Source organism: Triticum aestivum, chromosome 3D (genome assembly GCF_018294505.1).
Source record: "Triticum aestivum cultivar Chinese Spring chromosome 3D, IWGSC CS RefSeq v2.1, whole genome shotgun sequence".
NCBI classification, from domain to species: domain Eukaryota; kingdom Viridiplantae; phylum Streptophyta; class Magnoliopsida; order Poales; family Poaceae; genus Triticum; species Triticum aestivum.
The window spans coordinates 396,152,046-396,168,396 of record NC_057802.1 but is presented as its reverse complement, the minus strand read 5'-3'; the positions used below and the strand labels follow the sequence as shown (position 1 = coordinate 396,168,396).

General features: G+C 47.6%; 2 protein-coding genes across 5 annotated transcripts; both read left to right on the top strand.

The window, feature by feature from the left end:
- Positions 1-4,141: 4,141 nt before the first annotated feature.
- LOC123079139 (NADP-dependent malic enzyme) lies at positions 4,142-11,326 on the top strand. 3 transcript variants are annotated; one of them, XM_044501821.1, is made up of 21 exons: positions 4,157-4,326; positions 4,460-4,800; positions 5,692-5,812; positions 5,884-5,958; positions 6,051-6,202; positions 6,282-6,387; positions 6,622-6,687; positions 6,773-6,868; positions 6,958-7,029; positions 7,151-7,234; positions 7,402-7,500; positions 8,003-8,050; positions 8,146-8,199; positions 8,290-8,388; positions 8,503-8,592; positions 8,671-8,748; positions 8,865-8,939; positions 9,027-9,117; positions 9,337-9,465; positions 10,588-10,767; positions 10,845-11,326. In XM_044501821.1, exons 1-21 carry the CDS (start codon positions 4,306-4,308, stop codon positions 11,324-11,326), a joined length of 2,559 nt encoding a protein of 852 aa, XP_044357756.1. In that variant the 5' UTR covers positions 4,157-4,305. The 3 variants fall into 3 exon arrangements, with proteins under 3 accessions (XP_044357758.1, XP_044357756.1, XP_044357757.1); XM_044501822.1 differs by lacking the exons at positions 10,588-10,767; positions 10,845-11,326 and adding an exon at positions 9,559-10,035; XM_044501823.1 differs by lacking the exons at positions 4,460-4,800; positions 10,588-10,767; positions 10,845-11,326 and adding an exon at positions 9,559-10,035 and having other exon boundaries at positions 4,142-4,326.
- A 2,579-nt stretch (positions 11,327-13,905) lies between these two features.
- On the top strand, positions 13,906-15,997 carry LOC123074738 (B3 domain-containing protein Os01g0723500-like). Of its 2 annotated transcripts, none has more exons than XM_044497501.1 (4): positions 13,906-14,223; positions 14,472-14,910; positions 15,022-15,368; positions 15,461-15,997. In XM_044497501.1, the coding sequence occupies exons 1-4, from the start codon at positions 14,131-14,133 to the stop codon at positions 15,728-15,730; spliced, it is 1,149 nt and encodes a 382-aa protein (XP_044353436.1). In that variant the 5' UTR covers positions 13,906-14,130; the 3' UTR covers positions 15,731-15,997. The 2 variants fall into 2 exon arrangements, with proteins under 2 accessions (XP_044353436.1, XP_044353435.1); XM_044497500.1 differs by having other exon boundaries at positions 13,907-14,223; positions 14,469-14,910.
- Positions 15,998-16,351: the final 354 nt, after the last annotated feature.

The following is a 16,351-nucleotide window of genomic DNA, read 5'->3' as shown; positions in this document are numbered from 1 at the left end:
TCCAATTCATCAATGTAATGTAGGCATGTATTCCGAATATAGTCATACGTGCTTATGGAAAAGAACTTGCATGACATCTTTTGTCCTACCCTCCCGTGGCAGCGGGGTCCTAATGGAAACTAAGGGATATTAAGGCCTCCTTTTAATAGAGTACCGGACCAAAGCATTAACACATAGTGAATACATGAACTCCTCAAACTACGGTCATCACCGGGAGTGGTCCCGATTATTGTCACTTCGGGGTTGCCGGATCATAACACATAGTAGGTGACTATAGACTTGCAAGATAGGATCAAGAACTCACATATATTCATGAAAACATAATAGGTTCAGATCTGAAATCATGGCACTCGGGCCCTAGTGACAAGCATTAAGCATAGCAAAGTCATAGCAACATCAATCTCAGAACATAGTGGATACTAGGGATCAAACCCTAACAAAACTAACTCGATTACATGATAGATCTCATCCAACCCATCACCGTCCAGCAAGCCTACGATGGAATTACTCACGCACGGCGGTGAGCATCATGAAATTGGTGATGGAGGATGGTTGATGATGACGATGGCGACGGATTCCCCTCTCCGGAGCCCCGAACGGACTCCAGATCAGCCCTCCCGAGAGGTTTTAGGGCTTGGCGGCGGCTCCGTATCGTAAAACACGATGAATCCTTCTCTCTGATTTGTTTCTCCCCGAAAGTGAATATATGGAATTGGAGTTGAGGTCGGTGGAGCGTTAGGGGGCCCACGAGGCAGGGGGGCGCACCCAGGGGGCAGGCACGCCCCCACCCTCGTGGACAGGGTGTGGGCCCCCTGACGTGGATTTTTCTTCCGGTATTTTTAATATTTTCCAAAAAGATGTTCCGTGGAGTTTCAGGTCATTCCGAGAACTTTTGTTTCTGCACATAAATAACACCATGGAAAGTCTGCTGAAAACAGCGTCAGTCCGGGTTAGTTCCATTCAAATCATGCAAGTTAGAGTCCAAAACAAGGGCAAAAGTGTTTGGAAAAGTAGATATGACGGAGACGTATCAATGTATTCATGACAGTTGTGAGTATTGTTAATTAATGGTTTACTTAAGGTGGCAACTTTAATACACATCTGGGTGGATTGAGGCACCTGGGGAATCCAGTGATTGCCTGTATTTTTGGAAATCCCTGGGTACCGTGTGATTCTCCTATGGACTGCCACCCAGGCTCAAAGGGATCATGAGATTATTCATGCTAGAAACTTCCGTGTGCAGCCACAAGCTATTATGGGCTCTAGCATAGTTGATTAAGTCGTGTGAACTCTTACAGTGGTAGACTAGCAGATGTAGGGGATGTAGGTGGTACTGTCTACCCATCGTAAGGTGCTAACTCTTCTGAAAGACTGTGTCTCGGTCATTCGTTTCTCAAACACCTTGTAGTGCGAGAAATCCAACGGAGGAGATCGAGTCTTGTGGGGAAAAGTGCACAAACCTCTGCAGAGTGTACAAACTAATCATGGTTAGCCGTGTCCCCGGTTATGAACATCTTGAGTATCTGGTTCTTGGATTATCATGTGGATCTCATCACTCTTAATTATAAAATTTGATTGGGTTACTAATTACTTTTTAATTGGGATTGAGATGGGGTTTACCATTCTCAATGTTTAACAGCCACCATGATAGTTAAATAAAATATATTCCTTTTGTTGTAGGGAAAAATTGGCTTTTCGCAAAAACCTATTAACCATACAGCCTCCACCAGCCATATATGCATGTAGTGATAGCATTATTCTGTTCATTACTCTTTTGTGTTACATTGCCAGCATATTCCATGTGCTGACCCGTTTTCGGGCTGCAACGTATCATGTTGCAGACTTTTCAGACGACGAGTAAGGAGCCTTAGGTCGTGGTCTTTCACTCAGTGATGTCGTTGGAGTTGATGGACTCACTTTATCTTCCAAGCCTTCCGCTGTTATCGTATTAGATGGCCTTAAGCCATATTTATTGTAATAAGTTCTCTTTTGAGACATTCGATGTAATAAGTGTGTGATTGCTACTCTGTTATAAATCCTTCAAGTACTGTGCGTGTCAGCATTACCGATCCAAGGATGACACTGATGCACAGAGATCAGACTGTTTGAGGTCTGGTCGCTACATCCAGCCGCCGCGCCGCCCCCACCCGCGCCACCCAGCGACTGTTCCGGCGCTTCCCTGGTCTATCCCCGCGCCGCGGCGGCTTCCTCCGCCTCCCTCTAGTCACCGCCGCCCTTCGTGCGCGGCGGTACTCCGACGAACAGCGCGCGGCCGCTCGCTGCCGCTCGGCGCCCGCAAGGTATATATTGCTCAAACTTCATGAATTTGGTGCATGTCGATTATAGTTTTTATAGCCTATTATTGAACATTGGAGATGAGTTCGTCATATGATTCTTCCGAAGAAGAATTTGATATGGAAGAGGAGGAGGATCTTGCAATGATCCTAGCTATGCACATCAATAAAAAGCTGAAGCACGGTGGTTCGGTTATGGGTCGGCAGAAAATTTGGAGGGATAGGATCGATGCCCATAACAGATTGATGAGGCACTATTTCATGAAGAATCCTACATACCCGGAGTCGTACTTTCATCGCCGGTTTAGGATGAGCACCGAGTTGTTCAGGCGCATTGCAGAGAAAGTAGCGAGCCATGACCGGTTTCTCAACAAAGGAGGAATGCCGCCGGAGAGCTCGGGCATAGCACCTTTCAGAAGGTGACAGCCGCTTTGTGTATGTTGGCATACGGTATCCCGGCTGATCTAGTTGATGATCACTTGGCTATGGGTGAGAGCCAGGCCATCATGTGTGTCAAGCGCTTCGCAGTCGGAATTGTCCAAGTGTTTGGCCAGGAGTATTTGAAATCTCCCAATGCTGAAGAAGCCGCAAGGCTATTGGAGATGAACAAAGCTCGCGGCTTCCCAGGTATGCTTGGCTCAATAGATTGCATGCATTGGAGTTGGAAAAATTGTCCAAAGGCATGGCATGGGCAATTCCACAGCCAAAAAAAGGGTTCCACTATAATCCTTGAAGCGGTGGCCGATCAAAAGACTTGGATTTGGCATGCTTTCTTTGGAATGCCTGGATCTTTGAATGACATCAACGTTGTCAACCGGTCACCACTGATGAATAAGATTGCAAATGATGATTTGCCACCGGTGCAGTTTGTAGCAAATGGTCGTACATACAACTATGGCTATTATCTTGCGGATGGCATCTACCCAAAGTGGCAAACATTTGTGAAGCCGTTGAAAAAACTGGAAGGTAAGAAAAATCTTGATTTCCATAATGCTCGGGCGGGGGCTAGAAAAGATGTGGAGAGAGCTTTTGGGATTTTGCAAGCCCAATTTGCTATTGTGAGAGGACCGGCTAGATTTTGGGATCAAAAGATGCTTTGGTACATCATGCACGCTTGTGTTATCATGCACAACATGGTCATCGAGAATGAGTGTGACTAAGATGTAGACTACTCTCAGTATGAGCTCTTGGGACATCCTGTGCGAGTGCGACGGAGGGCTGAAAGGGTGGCCCGTTTTGTTGCCTCCTATCATGCCATCCGACGTCCGGCAGCGCATGATGATCTTGGAAGGATCTCATTGAGGAGTGGTGGGCATGGAATAGGCGACAAAGAGCATCATGATTTGTGCGTTTGATGTTGTATTGTTGAAGTATTTGTTGTATTGAACGATAAACTATTTGTTGTATTGAACGATAAATTATTTGTTTGAGTTGTAATAACGAAATTGAACTATTTATTTTGTTGATTTATTTTGTTTGTGTTTAATTTTTTTACTTGTGTTTGAAATGCATATGTTGTTTGTGCGAGAGTCGCGCGCGCTGCATTTTAGTGCGGCCGCTGGAGCCAGCGCTGCTCGTCGCGCCAAACCAGACGATGGACGCGCAGCAAAGTAGTTTTTAGGACGCGGCGCGTTGGGCGACCGTTGAAGATACTCTAAAGATGGATGTGATACAACATCAGGAAAATAGCTTTTCCGAAAATAAAATACGTGTCGCAAGCTTTTGTCATGCTTGGTGAAGGAAATTGCCACGCCGTTAAAAGTCTTGGATGCCATACTTAAAAATCTGGCATCTGATTTTTAGCATTTCCGAAGAGAAAAAACAGATCATTTACCAAAACCTTTGATTTGTCGCACCACCAAATGACGAAAGACAAAGCAGACACAAACCAACCACGTTTCAAGCTTCCACCTGTTTCCCTCCTCCCCGCTCCACCCCTTCCGCCGCCGGGGCGAGGCGCCTCGCCGTCGCTGTCAGGGCGGTGGCTGGTGGGGTCCGCTCGGCAGCGGCCATGCGCGCCCGCTTCCTTCCGGTAATCTCGCGCCCTCGACTCCCTCCTTCGGTCCACGCCCAGTTGCTGTCTTGGATCAATCAACAATACTAATATATTTGCTCCCGGCTAATCACACCACCACCTTTGATAAACACCACTGCTCCATCACCAGCTACTAGCGCGGCAGTGGCAACATCGGGCGAGCGGCTCAAGCGGTGCGCGGAGAGGCTGCTGCGGGCGCCACCAGTGCGGGGAAACGCGGAGGGGACTAGCGGCGGCGGCGGCGGCGGCGAGGTGGTGGCACGTCGGTAGGAGGGGGTTCGTGGCATCGGTGGAGGCGGGGGCGAAGGGGGAGATGGAGAGCACCATGAAGGAGATACGGGGAGGCGGGGCGCCGTGCGTGCTGGACATGGACGACGCGGCGACGGTGGGCGGCGGCGTCGAGGACACCTACGGCGAGGACCGCGCCACCGAGGAGCAGCTCGTCACGCCGTGGACCGTCTCTGTCGCGAGGTGAGCGTCCCAGTCGGAGGGTTACTTCGCTTGGTTCATTTTTCGGGATAAGCTTTCTGATCCGCCGTGGCCTGGGCCCTAGGGGCAGGGATTTCTGTTTCTTCCCCAAGACAAACGATTTAGTAGGAGGTTATGGCGTTTTGTGTCTTCTGGTCATCAGAATTTCGCACGGTTTTTATCAATTCTCAGCTGCCAATTTTTCATAAACTTCAGTCACCTAATGTTGCAGTATTGAACTTGGAAGTGTGCAATTTCAGAAGAAGAAAATAAACGTAATTGCAAGCTTACTCTTAAGTTATGTATGATGGTCAGATGCTTCAGAAGGTGACTAGGATGAAATAAAAAGTCATGCAACTTATAAATAGACAAGTCCTGAAATAATTTGCTGAAGGAATAGTTATTGATATGTTTTATCCTACTAGGCTGCAACTGACGACAATTGACAGGAAAAATGTTTTACGTCATGATGCTTCGTGTTTTCATATGAAATTGTGATATGTTTCGATTTCATATGAAACTGTGGTAGTATGATGACATATGAAATAAAAAATCACGCAACTTAGAATTAAACAGGCCCTAAAAAATCTGCTTAGGGAATAGTTATTGGTATTTTTTATCCTACTAGATGGTAACTGACGACAATTGACAGGAAAAAAGTTTTAAATCATGATGCTTTGTGTTGATTTTGCATCCCTGAGGTCGCCAAACTGATTTGATCTTAAGTATGCGGTAGTTGACACTACACAATAGTACTTCGCCTAATCATAAAACTGACATGGTAGAATTTGAGTCATTTACCAGTGGAAATGCATGATCACCCCTAGGTAAGGAGAAATTTGTGGGCTATATATATGCTCAAATGGAAATTCTAACTTGTTTGGTGCGTGGCAGCGGTTACAATTTGTTGAGGGATCCACGCTACAACAAGGGGCTTGCCTTCACAGAGAAGGAGCGTGAGACACACTACCTTCGTGGCCTTCTGCCACCAGCAGTCACATCCCAGGAGCTCCAGGTCTGACAATCCTTGATTCTTAATTTCATGTGTGGGCTCATCTCTGATCCAGTCTACTCTGATATTATCAGGAGAGGAAGATCATGCATAATATTCGCCAGTACCAGCTACCTCTGCAGCGTTACATGGCTATGATGGACCTTCAAGTAACTGTTCACTATATTTTTCTTAGCTTCCATAGTGTAGCTGATGTGAGAAATCTACTTTGGTTACACTGTTGTTTTAATCCATATTGCAGGAGGGGAATGAGAGGCTTTTCTACAAGCTCCTCATTGACAATGTTGAGGAGCTGCTTCCTATTGTGTACACTCCAACTGTTGGTGAGGCCTGCCAAAAGTACGGGTCTATATTTAGTCGTCCGCAGGGTCTTTACATCAGCTTGAAAGAGAAGTAAGCTTTGCTTCATGGATTTGTTCGTTGAGGTTCTATTTACTGTTCATGTTCATATAGAATTTTGCTGGCGGTGTAGGGGAAAGATCCTTGAGGTGCTGAAGAACTGGCCTGAGAGGAGCATTCAGGTTATTGTCGTTACTGACGGTGAACGTATTTTGGGGCTTGGAGATCTTGGATGCCAGGTATTTTCCTTTTATGTGTCTGAAAAATTATGATGTTCAACGACTTGTTCCTATCTCTTTCAGTTCTAGGCCTTATGGGGGCACACTCATGTGGGTGTTCGTGTGTCTGTACGTGTCTCCCTTGTAAACGGGACCTTATGGGGGCACACTCATGGACTAACGGGAAAAAGAAAGAAAAATATATGGTGAACTGCCTCTCAGGACCTCGTGCTGAATGCAATATTTTATATGCAGGGAATGGGGATTCCTGTTGGTAAGCTTTCCCTTTACACTGCTCTGGGAGGGGTTCGTCCATCTGCAGTAAGTTGCCAGTTATACCTACCTCTTTTCCTCAGACTACCGTTTCTTGGTTGCATGGACTAACATGTTGTTGGTATTCCTGAAGTGCTTGCCAATCACATTGGATGTTGGTACAAATAATGAGGAGCTTCTGAATGATGAATTTTACATTGGCTTGAGGCAAAGAAGGGTCACTGGCCAGGTTGGACGACGACGTTTTCTTCTGCCTGTATTCTTAACTCATTCTAGTTACCACCTGAAATTCTTAATTGGCCTTTTTTGTGCTATCAGGAGTATGCTGATTTTCTGCATGAATTTATGGCTGCTGTGAAGCAAAACTATGGGGAGAAAGTTCTCATTCAGGTAGCTTACATGCTAAGAAAAGCTATATTTTGAACAAAGTTTGGGAGCAGAAAATACATGCTGATGCGAAATGAGTTGCCTCGTGTTTATTATTACGAGTTAACGCCTTCTTATCATGCAGTTCGAGGATTTTGCAAACCACAATGCCTTTGATCTCCTTGCAAGATACGGAACAACCCACCTTGTATTCAATGATGACATTCAGGTACTGTAACTGAATGACTGTTAGCTTGGTTGTGATACAGTAAATTGTAAAATATAATTAAATGTAGCATAGAGTTGCCCTTAGATTTTTGTTGTCCATACAAATGTTAACTGGGGTCTGGGGCTTTTCGAATGTACTAATGTTGACTTACTGTTTACATATTGCAGGGAACAGCTTCGGTGGTCCTTGCTGGGCTTGTTGCAGCACTGAAATTAGTTGGTGGTACATTAGCAGAGCACACCTACCTGTTCTTGGGAGCTGGAGAGGTCTCTTTGTGCTTTCTTGTTTTGACATATCATTAGTTCACACAAAAGGATCACTCTTGCTTTCTCTGGGCTTCAATGTTTTCTAAGTTGTTAGGGCATTTCTAAGATTGAAATTTTTCTGCATATACCCTTCAATTTTATGTGTAAAACAGCAAACAGTTTCTACTTGCCCCCCTCCAAGGTTTAGTAACTTGTATTTGCTCCTACCCTCCCCCCTCCCTCCCCCACAGTTCAGAATACTTGATGGTCCCTTATTTGACTACACAATTTTTCACGCAAAAAAAAAGACTATACAATTTTATGTGTGCCAGCTATTTGCAGTTTTGTATTAAAAAACTGCATCATTCCAATTTTATCAGGATTAGTTCTCCTTTATTTTATGGTTCCTATTATAAATAATTACTATTAATTTCATTGAGTTTAAGTTTCTATTCGTCGGTTTATTGGAGGCTGTGTACCATATTTTCTCCACAAACCAATGTATTTGCTCTGGTGCTTGCAGGCTGGGACAGGTATTGCAGAACTTATAGCTCTTGAGATGTCAAGACAGGTGGTGCATCTTTTTTATCTTGGGTTTTGCTGTCATTTGCAGCTTGTGCACACATGTCATGAATCTGGACTGTCTAATAATTGTTGCCTGTGCAGACAAAAACACCAATAGACGAATGTCGCAAGAAAATCTGGCTTGTTGATTCAAAGGTTAGGAATATCTTGTATCTCTTTCAGTAATTTGGCCCAGAATTTCAGTGTATGCCTACTTGCTAACTATAGATGCTAATCCATTGACAGGGCCTGATCGTCAGTACGCGAAAGGAGTCCCTTCAACACTTCAAGAAACCATGGGCTCATGAGCATGAGCATGTCGGCAACCTCTTAGATGCAGTGAATGTATGAGTACGCTTTTGAAAAAGAATAATCTCATGAGTTTACCTTAGTTGTTCTCAGTCACTTGAATCTTTGCAAGCTTCTCTTCTGACCCAAGTTTGTCTTCTGACATTCCAGGCTATCAAACCAACAGTGTTGATTGGCACATCTGGAAAGGGGCAAACTTTCACACAGGAGGTTGTTGAAGCAATTTCCTCATTTAATGAGGTAACTTTCATCGTGCTAACTTGTTTTACTTTTTATTATTTTGAACAGTATCTAATGGTGTTCTGTAAGAAAATGTAGATGCCTATCATTCTTGCCCTGTCCAACCCAACGTCGCAGGCTGAGTGCACAGCTGAACAAGCTTACACATGGAGCAAGGTAATAATCTCTATCGGCAGTCAACTTGCTTTGTACTCGGAAACTGTTGTCTTATTGATAGAGGTATGCAACGTTATCAGTGCTAACTTTTCCGTGTTGACTGAATGGCTTAACAGGGTCGAGCAGTGTTTGCAACTGGAAGCCCATTTGATCCAGTGGAGTACAATGGCAAGACACATGTGCCTGGCCAGGTTTGAACAGCGAAATCTGTTCATTCAGAGATTTTATCTGCTTCAAATGGTCTGCACTGAACTTTTTTATATTGGTCCTGGTCACAGGCAAACAATGCATATATCTTTCCAGGGTTTGGCCTTGGAGTGGTGATGTCTGGGGCAATCCGTGTGCATGATGACATGCTTCTTGCAGCCTGTAAGTACTCGCCGGGATAGCTAATGTGCAACATATCGCTGTGTAATTCCACCAGACAAAATACAAATTTCAGAATAACTATTTCTTTTTAATTAAGAAGCTCTTCAGGACCCAACTTAGTTTACATGAAACTGATATACGCATACTTTAGGTCTTCTTGAAATAGTACTATGTGCTAATCCAGCAAACTGAATTTGATCCATTCCTTCCCTGGAACAGCGGAGGCTCTGGCTCAGCAGGTCACACAGGAGAATTTTGACAAGGGGCTCATTTACCCTCCCTTCTCAAATATCAGAAAGATCTCTGCTCACATCGCGGCCAACGTTGCAGCAAGGGCATATGAACTTGGTCAGCCACCACACTTGCCAATGTTCTCAAGTTATTAAATATAAATGCCTATCATCGTCTTTGCTCACCATCAATCCGTCTCACCCGTTGTAGGTTTGGCGAGTAGGCGCCCTCGGCCAAAGGACCTGGTCAAGTATGCGGAGAGCTGCATGTACAGCCCGATTTACCGCAATTACCGGTGAATCTGCATTCATCCGGCTGTGTACAGAAACTGTTTGTCCAACTACTTGCTTCAAAATCCCTGAAGAACACCACTTGTGGTTAAGCTGTGCAACCGGGGTTGGTTCAAGCTCTGTTTCGTATTTACTTCCTGTGCTGCCTATTATGTAGTACTCCCTCCGTCCCACAATGTAAGACGTTTTGCAAGCTATTTTGGGACGGGGGGAGTATTTCGCTTGCTACTACTACTTGGTCTGTATACTGTAGTGCTTTTGCCCTGGATGTGATGTATAAACTGCCTTTGTGGCAAGGTAAGATAAGTCTTTGTATTCTCATCGGACAAAGTTATCGTCCAGTGCATGTGCCGGAGAAGGACAGGTTTGGAATAAAAGTTTCTACAGTTTCTTCCTCGGTACTATGGCCATTGTTTTCTGCAAGTAGTTGGCCGCATGCATTCCTGGCTCTTTGGTGGCGACACCAGAAAAGATTCTCCTCCCGTAGGCCGTGGGCACGGCGCCCATACATGCATGATACTCCATGTCCATGGGGAGATTTTGGTAGGCAGGTGCAACGGACACCAGGTAAAGATCATTTTTTCTCAGCATGCTCTAAGCATATGCATGTCATTGCATGTTTTGAAAAGCAAAAAATCCAACGTGGTAGTAGCTCACCAAGCTATGCAGTGTTTGAGTTGCTATGATGCAACAGTTTGAGTGAATTGCAGAAAACCACCACATTTGGGGCTTCGTTTGCGGAAAACCACCGGGTCACTAATTTTTTGCAAAAATCACCGCGGATTCGGTAAACTTGTTGCAAATAGCACTAATCTGGTGATTTGCTGCGTTTGATCACTTTCTGACAAGTGGGGCTGGGCTGTAAGGAGCTGACTTGGCAAAACAATTGCATACACACCCCTGAATCTAAAAAACAAACTCAATCAGATCCCTGTGCACAAACTGCAAGGACCGAATCGACCAAACCCGCCGGGATGCCGCGCCCTGGCCGGAGCTGTCACGCGTGGGAGGGAGGCTGGTTCGCCGGGTGCTCGGCTGAGGGAGGTCGTCCCTTGCTGGCGCTCGTGGGCGGGATGGAGGATGGAAGGGGGGACGGCTGAGGGTGGGATGACTGCCACCGGCGAACCTGCCGGGATCTCGAGCTCCCTCTCACCTTCGTCTCTATGGATGGAAGGGTGACCGCGCCGGAGCCGGAGCCGCCGTCGTCGCAAGGAAGAGCCTCTGACCCACCGGCGTATGTGGATCCGTGCTCCCAACCCTCCTGCACCTCGCCCCAACCAGATCCTGGCTGCTCCTCCGCCGGCTTCGCCCTTTTGCTCGCCCCTGCCTCGACAGCATGTGGAGCCGCAGCGGCAACGGTGTTGTCTGGTCCGGTGAGCGTGATGGACGGCTACAGGAGGGCGTCGGGGGCCGACTTGGTGAACGACAGTGGTTGGCCAGCCGGACGACAACGGCAGTGTGCTGGCCGAGCTGGGCCCCGCGACGGCTCCTCGTTGGGCACACTGGTGGGCTGGAGGCTCTTCCTTGCCGAAGACGGCGGCGCCAGCTCCGGCGCGGTCACCCTGATGTCCCGAAGGAGCGCCGCGTTGAAGGCCTCGCCGGATTTGGTGTCCGGCTTCCCGCCGCCGCCTGGGAGGAGGCAGACGATGGGGGTGAAAGGGGGGCTGATTGCTTTTTTAATTTTTTAATAAGGGTGTATTTGTGAAATTCAGGGGTGTGTATGCAATTGTTTTGCCATGTCAGCTCCTTACAGCCCAGCCCCATTTGTCAGAAAGTGATAAAACGCAGCAAATCACAAGATTAGTGCTATTTGCAACAAGTTTACTGAATCCGCGGTGATTTTTGCCAAAAATTAGTGACCCGGTGGTTTTCCGCAAACGAAGCCTCAAATGTGGTGGTTTTCTGCAATTCACTCCAGTGCTTTCCTCTACCGTATGGCGCAATAATAATTGCAATCTGTGCATCTTGGGATGCATAAGTCGTGACCTTGACCGTGATAGTTTTTTTTCTTCAAAATGAAGTCATAAGATTTGCCTCGTCATTAAACGAGAAAGAATAGAGTTTTACAAGTGTCCCACAATCATGACATGGAAATTACTTGTGGAAAACAATATTTTCTGGTTTCTTAGCACCCGCGGTAACCCAAAAGGTTAGCCTCGTCGACTACAATTTTAAGGAGGATTGGCGGCAGTGCATTTTTGTTGCGGAACATCTTAGAGTTTCTTTCATTCTATATTGTCCAAGAGATGAGCACGCTGAGAAAGGCCATTTAACTGCGAGAGTAGTTGATAAAGCTCGTCTCTTGCGTTTTTGGGTGTAAATGACACTGTCCAAGTCTCCATGCTGGGTTCCAATTCGATCATCATTGTACTGTGGCAGAAAGCTGCAGCTAATCATGGAGCAAGACGCTAGCGGCAATTCTCATCTGATTGAGCAGAGACCTATGAACTGTAGCAACGAATCTAGGTTGGCTAAAGCGAGATTATGCAGATGCAAATTGAGACTCTTGCAATTTCTGCCCTCCCATACCATCTTGTAGTACTGCTAGCCAAGGGAAGTGAAATAAAGGGTGCACTGCTTTTTTTTTAAAGGAAGAAATTCTATTCCACTTAGACTAGGATCCTAGCCATATCGCTAGTCACCCCAAATCAGGGGCAACATCTGCCCAAACATGCGGGGATGTCTATCACCAGTCCCCGAACATTGTTTTTTTTTGGTCATGTTGTGCCCAAATGAATGACTGAAACCTATTTAAAAATCCAATTATTCACCGGAAGAGGTTAAATTAAAACACGTTGAAATTGGGGGATGGTCAGGCCTTAAACTTTCTCACATAGCTTGAGAAGATGCACATCTTAGGCACTTGTCAACCAGCCATGCGTAAAACCATCATATAACCTCTATTATTGGACAGTTTACTATGATCAGCCATCAATAATAGATGGTAAATCTTTGACATGAGAACGAATTGAAATATACTCAGGAATCCGAAAAGGCGTGATCTCGCACAATGATATCACTGTACATACATGTGCTTTCCTGTTGCAACTGTATGATGTTATTTATATATTAGCAAGTGTACTATTTGTGTCTATTAGCAAGTGTACTATTTGTGTCATTATTATGTCGTGTCTCTCGTGACCACTTTATGTATTCTGGGCTCATTTTAGAAACATTGTCGTTGCAAAGAAAAATTGTTGTACCTAGATTATAGAATACGGTATTTTGTGTGAAAAATAAAGTGGAGTTTTCAGCAGGAGCCGACACCATAAGTTACATGTAGCACATCCTTTGTCATATTATTCTTCCCGAGTGAATTAGTGGAACCTATTTGAAAATTTAATTATTCATCAGAAGAACTTAAATTAAAACACATTGAATTGGAGGGAGGGTTGGGCCTTAAACTTTCTCACATAACTTGAGAAGGTACACATTTTAGGCACTCTTCGACCGGCTATGCGTAAAACCATCATATAACCTCTATTATTGGACATTTTTACTGTAATCAACCATCAATGATAGAAGGTAAATCTTTGACATGACAACAGATTGAAATATACTCTGCAATCTAAAAAAGGGTGATCTCGCACAGTGATATCACTATATATATGCGTTCTTTTCTGTTACAAATGTACGGTGTTATTTATATATTACCAAGTGTATCGTTTGCGCTATTATTGTGTCACCTCTCGTGGCAACTTTATGTATGTTCGACTCATTTTACAAACATTGTCGTTGGAAAGAGGAACTGCACGCCGTACCAAGGTTATGGAATACGGTATTTTTCGTGGAAAATAAAATGCAGTTTTGAGCTGGAGTCAACGCTATTAGCTTCATATAACGCTTGGTTTTCAACATCAGTTTGTCTAATTCACATTTAGATGTTTTTCAACATATCTACGTTAGAAGTAAAAACTTGGGGAAAAAATAATTGGCATGTATTTTGGTATTTTCCTGAGAAAAACAGAGGCATGCATTTGACATGTACGACCGCGTCCGCTCGCGTTGCATGCAGCAAGGTTTCCATGAGCGGAAGTGCACGGTTGGTGTCAAAAAATAAAAGCGAAGTGCACTCGCTGGAGCCTGGGCCCAGGGTGCATGGTAGGGCCACATGGCCGGTGAGCCAGTGAAATGAGCATTTTGGCTTGGGAGTGGCCGAGTGGGACGGTGTGTTGCACCCTGGTTTCCGGGGGCTTTTTGGCGTAGTTTAATCATCAGCTGGCACCGCGCGCGTGAAATGAAATCAGACACCGCGCGCTCCACGGAGGCCGATCGCCGGCCACGGCCAAAAACCACCCCATCAAAAGCCGAGCTCTCTCGTCTCTTTCCCCGGCCGCGGTTAATTCCTCGCCCTTTTTTCCAGTGCCCTCGGCAGGTTTAACCTTATCGCCTCCTCCCTGCTACGGTGCGCGCGCGCACAGGCACAGGCACAGCACGCGGGTGCTGATCGCGGTGTGAGTGCTTACCTTCAGGAAGCACTTCCGATCCCTAGATGCCGGCCGCGGAGGGGCAGTCGCCGTTGGCGTCGGCGGAGAGGCGGCCGCACTTCTTCAAGGTGCTCATCGGCGACTTCAAGAAGCGCCTGGTGAGTGCACCATTCACGATTTCACGGGTACATGCATGTAAATGACTCCTTCCCGTACGTGGTGTCTTGCATTGCATGTGTTCTAGGCTTCTAGCTCTAACTTCGTTTGCCAAACTGATCAAAATACCGAGAACAAAAAACTTGCATGCCAATGCCATCGATGGATCCGAAGTGTAAGAAAGTTTGCACATATGTCGCGTCCTCTCAAAATGACTCGTCCATGCATTGCGTGCACGGAAATGCAGAAGATCCCGCCAAAGTTCTGCAAGCACATCCCCTGGGAGGCGTCCAGGAAAGCCAAGGGCCTGAAGGAGGCGTCCATGGCGGCCACCCTGGAGGGCCCCAGCGGCCGGACGTGGCAGGTCGTCATCCGCCGGACCGCCGAGGGCACCTTCTTCACCGCCGGCTGGGCCAAGTTCGTGCAGGACCAGGCGCTGCGGGAGCTGGAGTTCCTCGTCTTCCGCCACGACGGCGGCACCAGCTTCGCCGCCATGGTGTTCGACAAGTCCGCGTGCGAGCGGGAGGACCTGCTGCTCGCCGGCGACGCGCCCCGGCCGCGCAGGAAGCGGGGCCGGCCGAGGACGGCGTCGCGGGCCGTGGATGATTCGGCCGGCATGGAGCTGGTCCCGTACCAGCTGCCCCAAGTCGCGTGCTCCGATCGGATGCCGGAGTTGGACAAGTCAAATGGTACGTGTTCCCTCTGTTTCTCTTCCTTCTGGTACATAGCATTCAGATTTGTTTTTTCAGACGCAATGGCGATGTGCTCCGTTCAACACAATGCATGTAACGGTCTTGCAGGATCAGCCGGGCCTCCCAGCCCTATGAAGGCCGAGGTGGGCGCCGGCGAGCTCCCGCTGTGCTTGATCGCCGCAGCACCGCCGGCGTCGGGGCAGCTCTCGCCGGGCCGCTTGCCAGCCGGGAGCAAGGACGGGTGCGCGGTGAAAACGCGGAGCATCCACGGTGACCTCGCCGCGGCCAGCATCCCCCCTTCCGTGAGGAAGTACAACGGGTACGTGTCCCGGCGGCGGCCCGTGGCGAGCGCCGAGCGGCAGCGAGCCATGGAGCTCGCGCGCGCGTTCCGGTCGTCGCTCCCGTACTGCGTCATCCGCATGAGCACCATGCACGTCTACTACTCCTTCATGATGGTGAGCGCCGGCCGAGCAGCTAGCCCGCTCGTCAACTTGCCGAATGCCTGACCGTATGTGACGCGTGTCGATGTGTCCGCTCGTGCGTGCAGAGGTTCCCCACGGGGTTCTCGAGGCAGCACCTCCCCCGGGAGAAGACGGAGATGGTGCTCCGGGACCCGGACGGCAAGGCGTGGGCGGCGCTCTACATCCCCAGCACGAGGGACCGGCTGTCGCGCGGGTGGTGCGCGTTCGCGCGCGGCAACTGCCTCGAGGAAGGGGACTGCTGCGTCTTCGAGCTCGCCGGCGCCGCCGAGTTCCGCGTCCACATATTCCGGGTGGTGGAGCCGGCCGTGCCGGCGGTCAGGCTCCGATTAGCTTGAGCTTTAGCTGTACGCCTGCAATTATCTGGCGCGCATTGGATCGTCAGAGACACTCTGAACTAAAGCAATTAATCCCAACGGATAATTACTGTTCGAGTGCACACTCTTGGTGTCAACCAATACTGGAAATAGTACTAGCTAGCACCGCTGGATCATTCGTCTCCTCCAGAAAAATGCAATGCAGTAATTTAAGCTGAGGACCGTTGGAAGTGTTTTCTCCTTGTTTGGTGCCCTGGTGAATGAAGTATCCAAGAAATTTCTGTGTAATCTTCATGTGGACAATGCGGAAAAGTAATCGCAAGAACGTGGAAATGGTGTAAGTCGACGTCGCTCGTGACAAACCGTGAAGGAAATTGAACGAACGCAGCCTCACCGGTTGCTGCTGCTGCTGTACGACGCCGACGCTACAGGTGGACATGATGTGGAAAGATTGGGCTATTCCTTTCTTTACCCACTTGTACTAGTCGTCCCTACCAACCCCCCAAACGCCGTGTGCTCGCCGCAGCCGGCAGTGCGCGCGACCCCGGTTCGGCAAAAGTTGATTGGGAGCGGGGCGGCTAGGAATGTTTGGACCTGCTTGATCTTGGTCTAATGGTGTTTGTGGCACTTGTGGGGGCATAC

What these genes read in the sequence shown, in the direction of transcription:
- LOC123079139 (XM_044501821.1), top strand. Translation starts at nt 4,306, where the DNA reads ATGCGCGCCCGCTTCCTTCCG. An exon ending in TGGACCGTCTCTGTCGCGAG is followed by an intron (nt 4,801 to 5,691) that starts GTGAGCGTCCCA and finishes GGTGCGTGGCAG; the next exon opens with CGGTTACAATTTGTTGAGGG. An exon ending in AGACACATGTGCCTGGCCAG is followed by an intron (nt 8,940 to 9,026) that starts GTTTGAACAGCG and finishes TCCTGGTCACAG; the next exon opens with GCAAACAATGCATATATCTT.
- LOC123074738 (XM_044497500.1), top strand. Translation starts at nt 14,131, where the DNA reads ATGCCGGCCGCGGAGGGGCAGTCGCCGTTGGCGTCGGCGGAGAGGCGG. An exon ending in GGAGTTGGACAAGTCAAATG is followed by an intron (nt 14,911 to 15,021) that starts GTACGTGTTCCC and finishes ACGGTCTTGCAG; the next exon opens with GATCAGCCGGGCCTCCCAGC. An exon ending in TCTACTACTCCTTCATGATG is followed by an intron (nt 15,369 to 15,460) that starts GTGAGCGCCGGC and finishes TCGTGCGTGCAG; the next exon opens with AGGTTCCCCACGGGGTTCTC.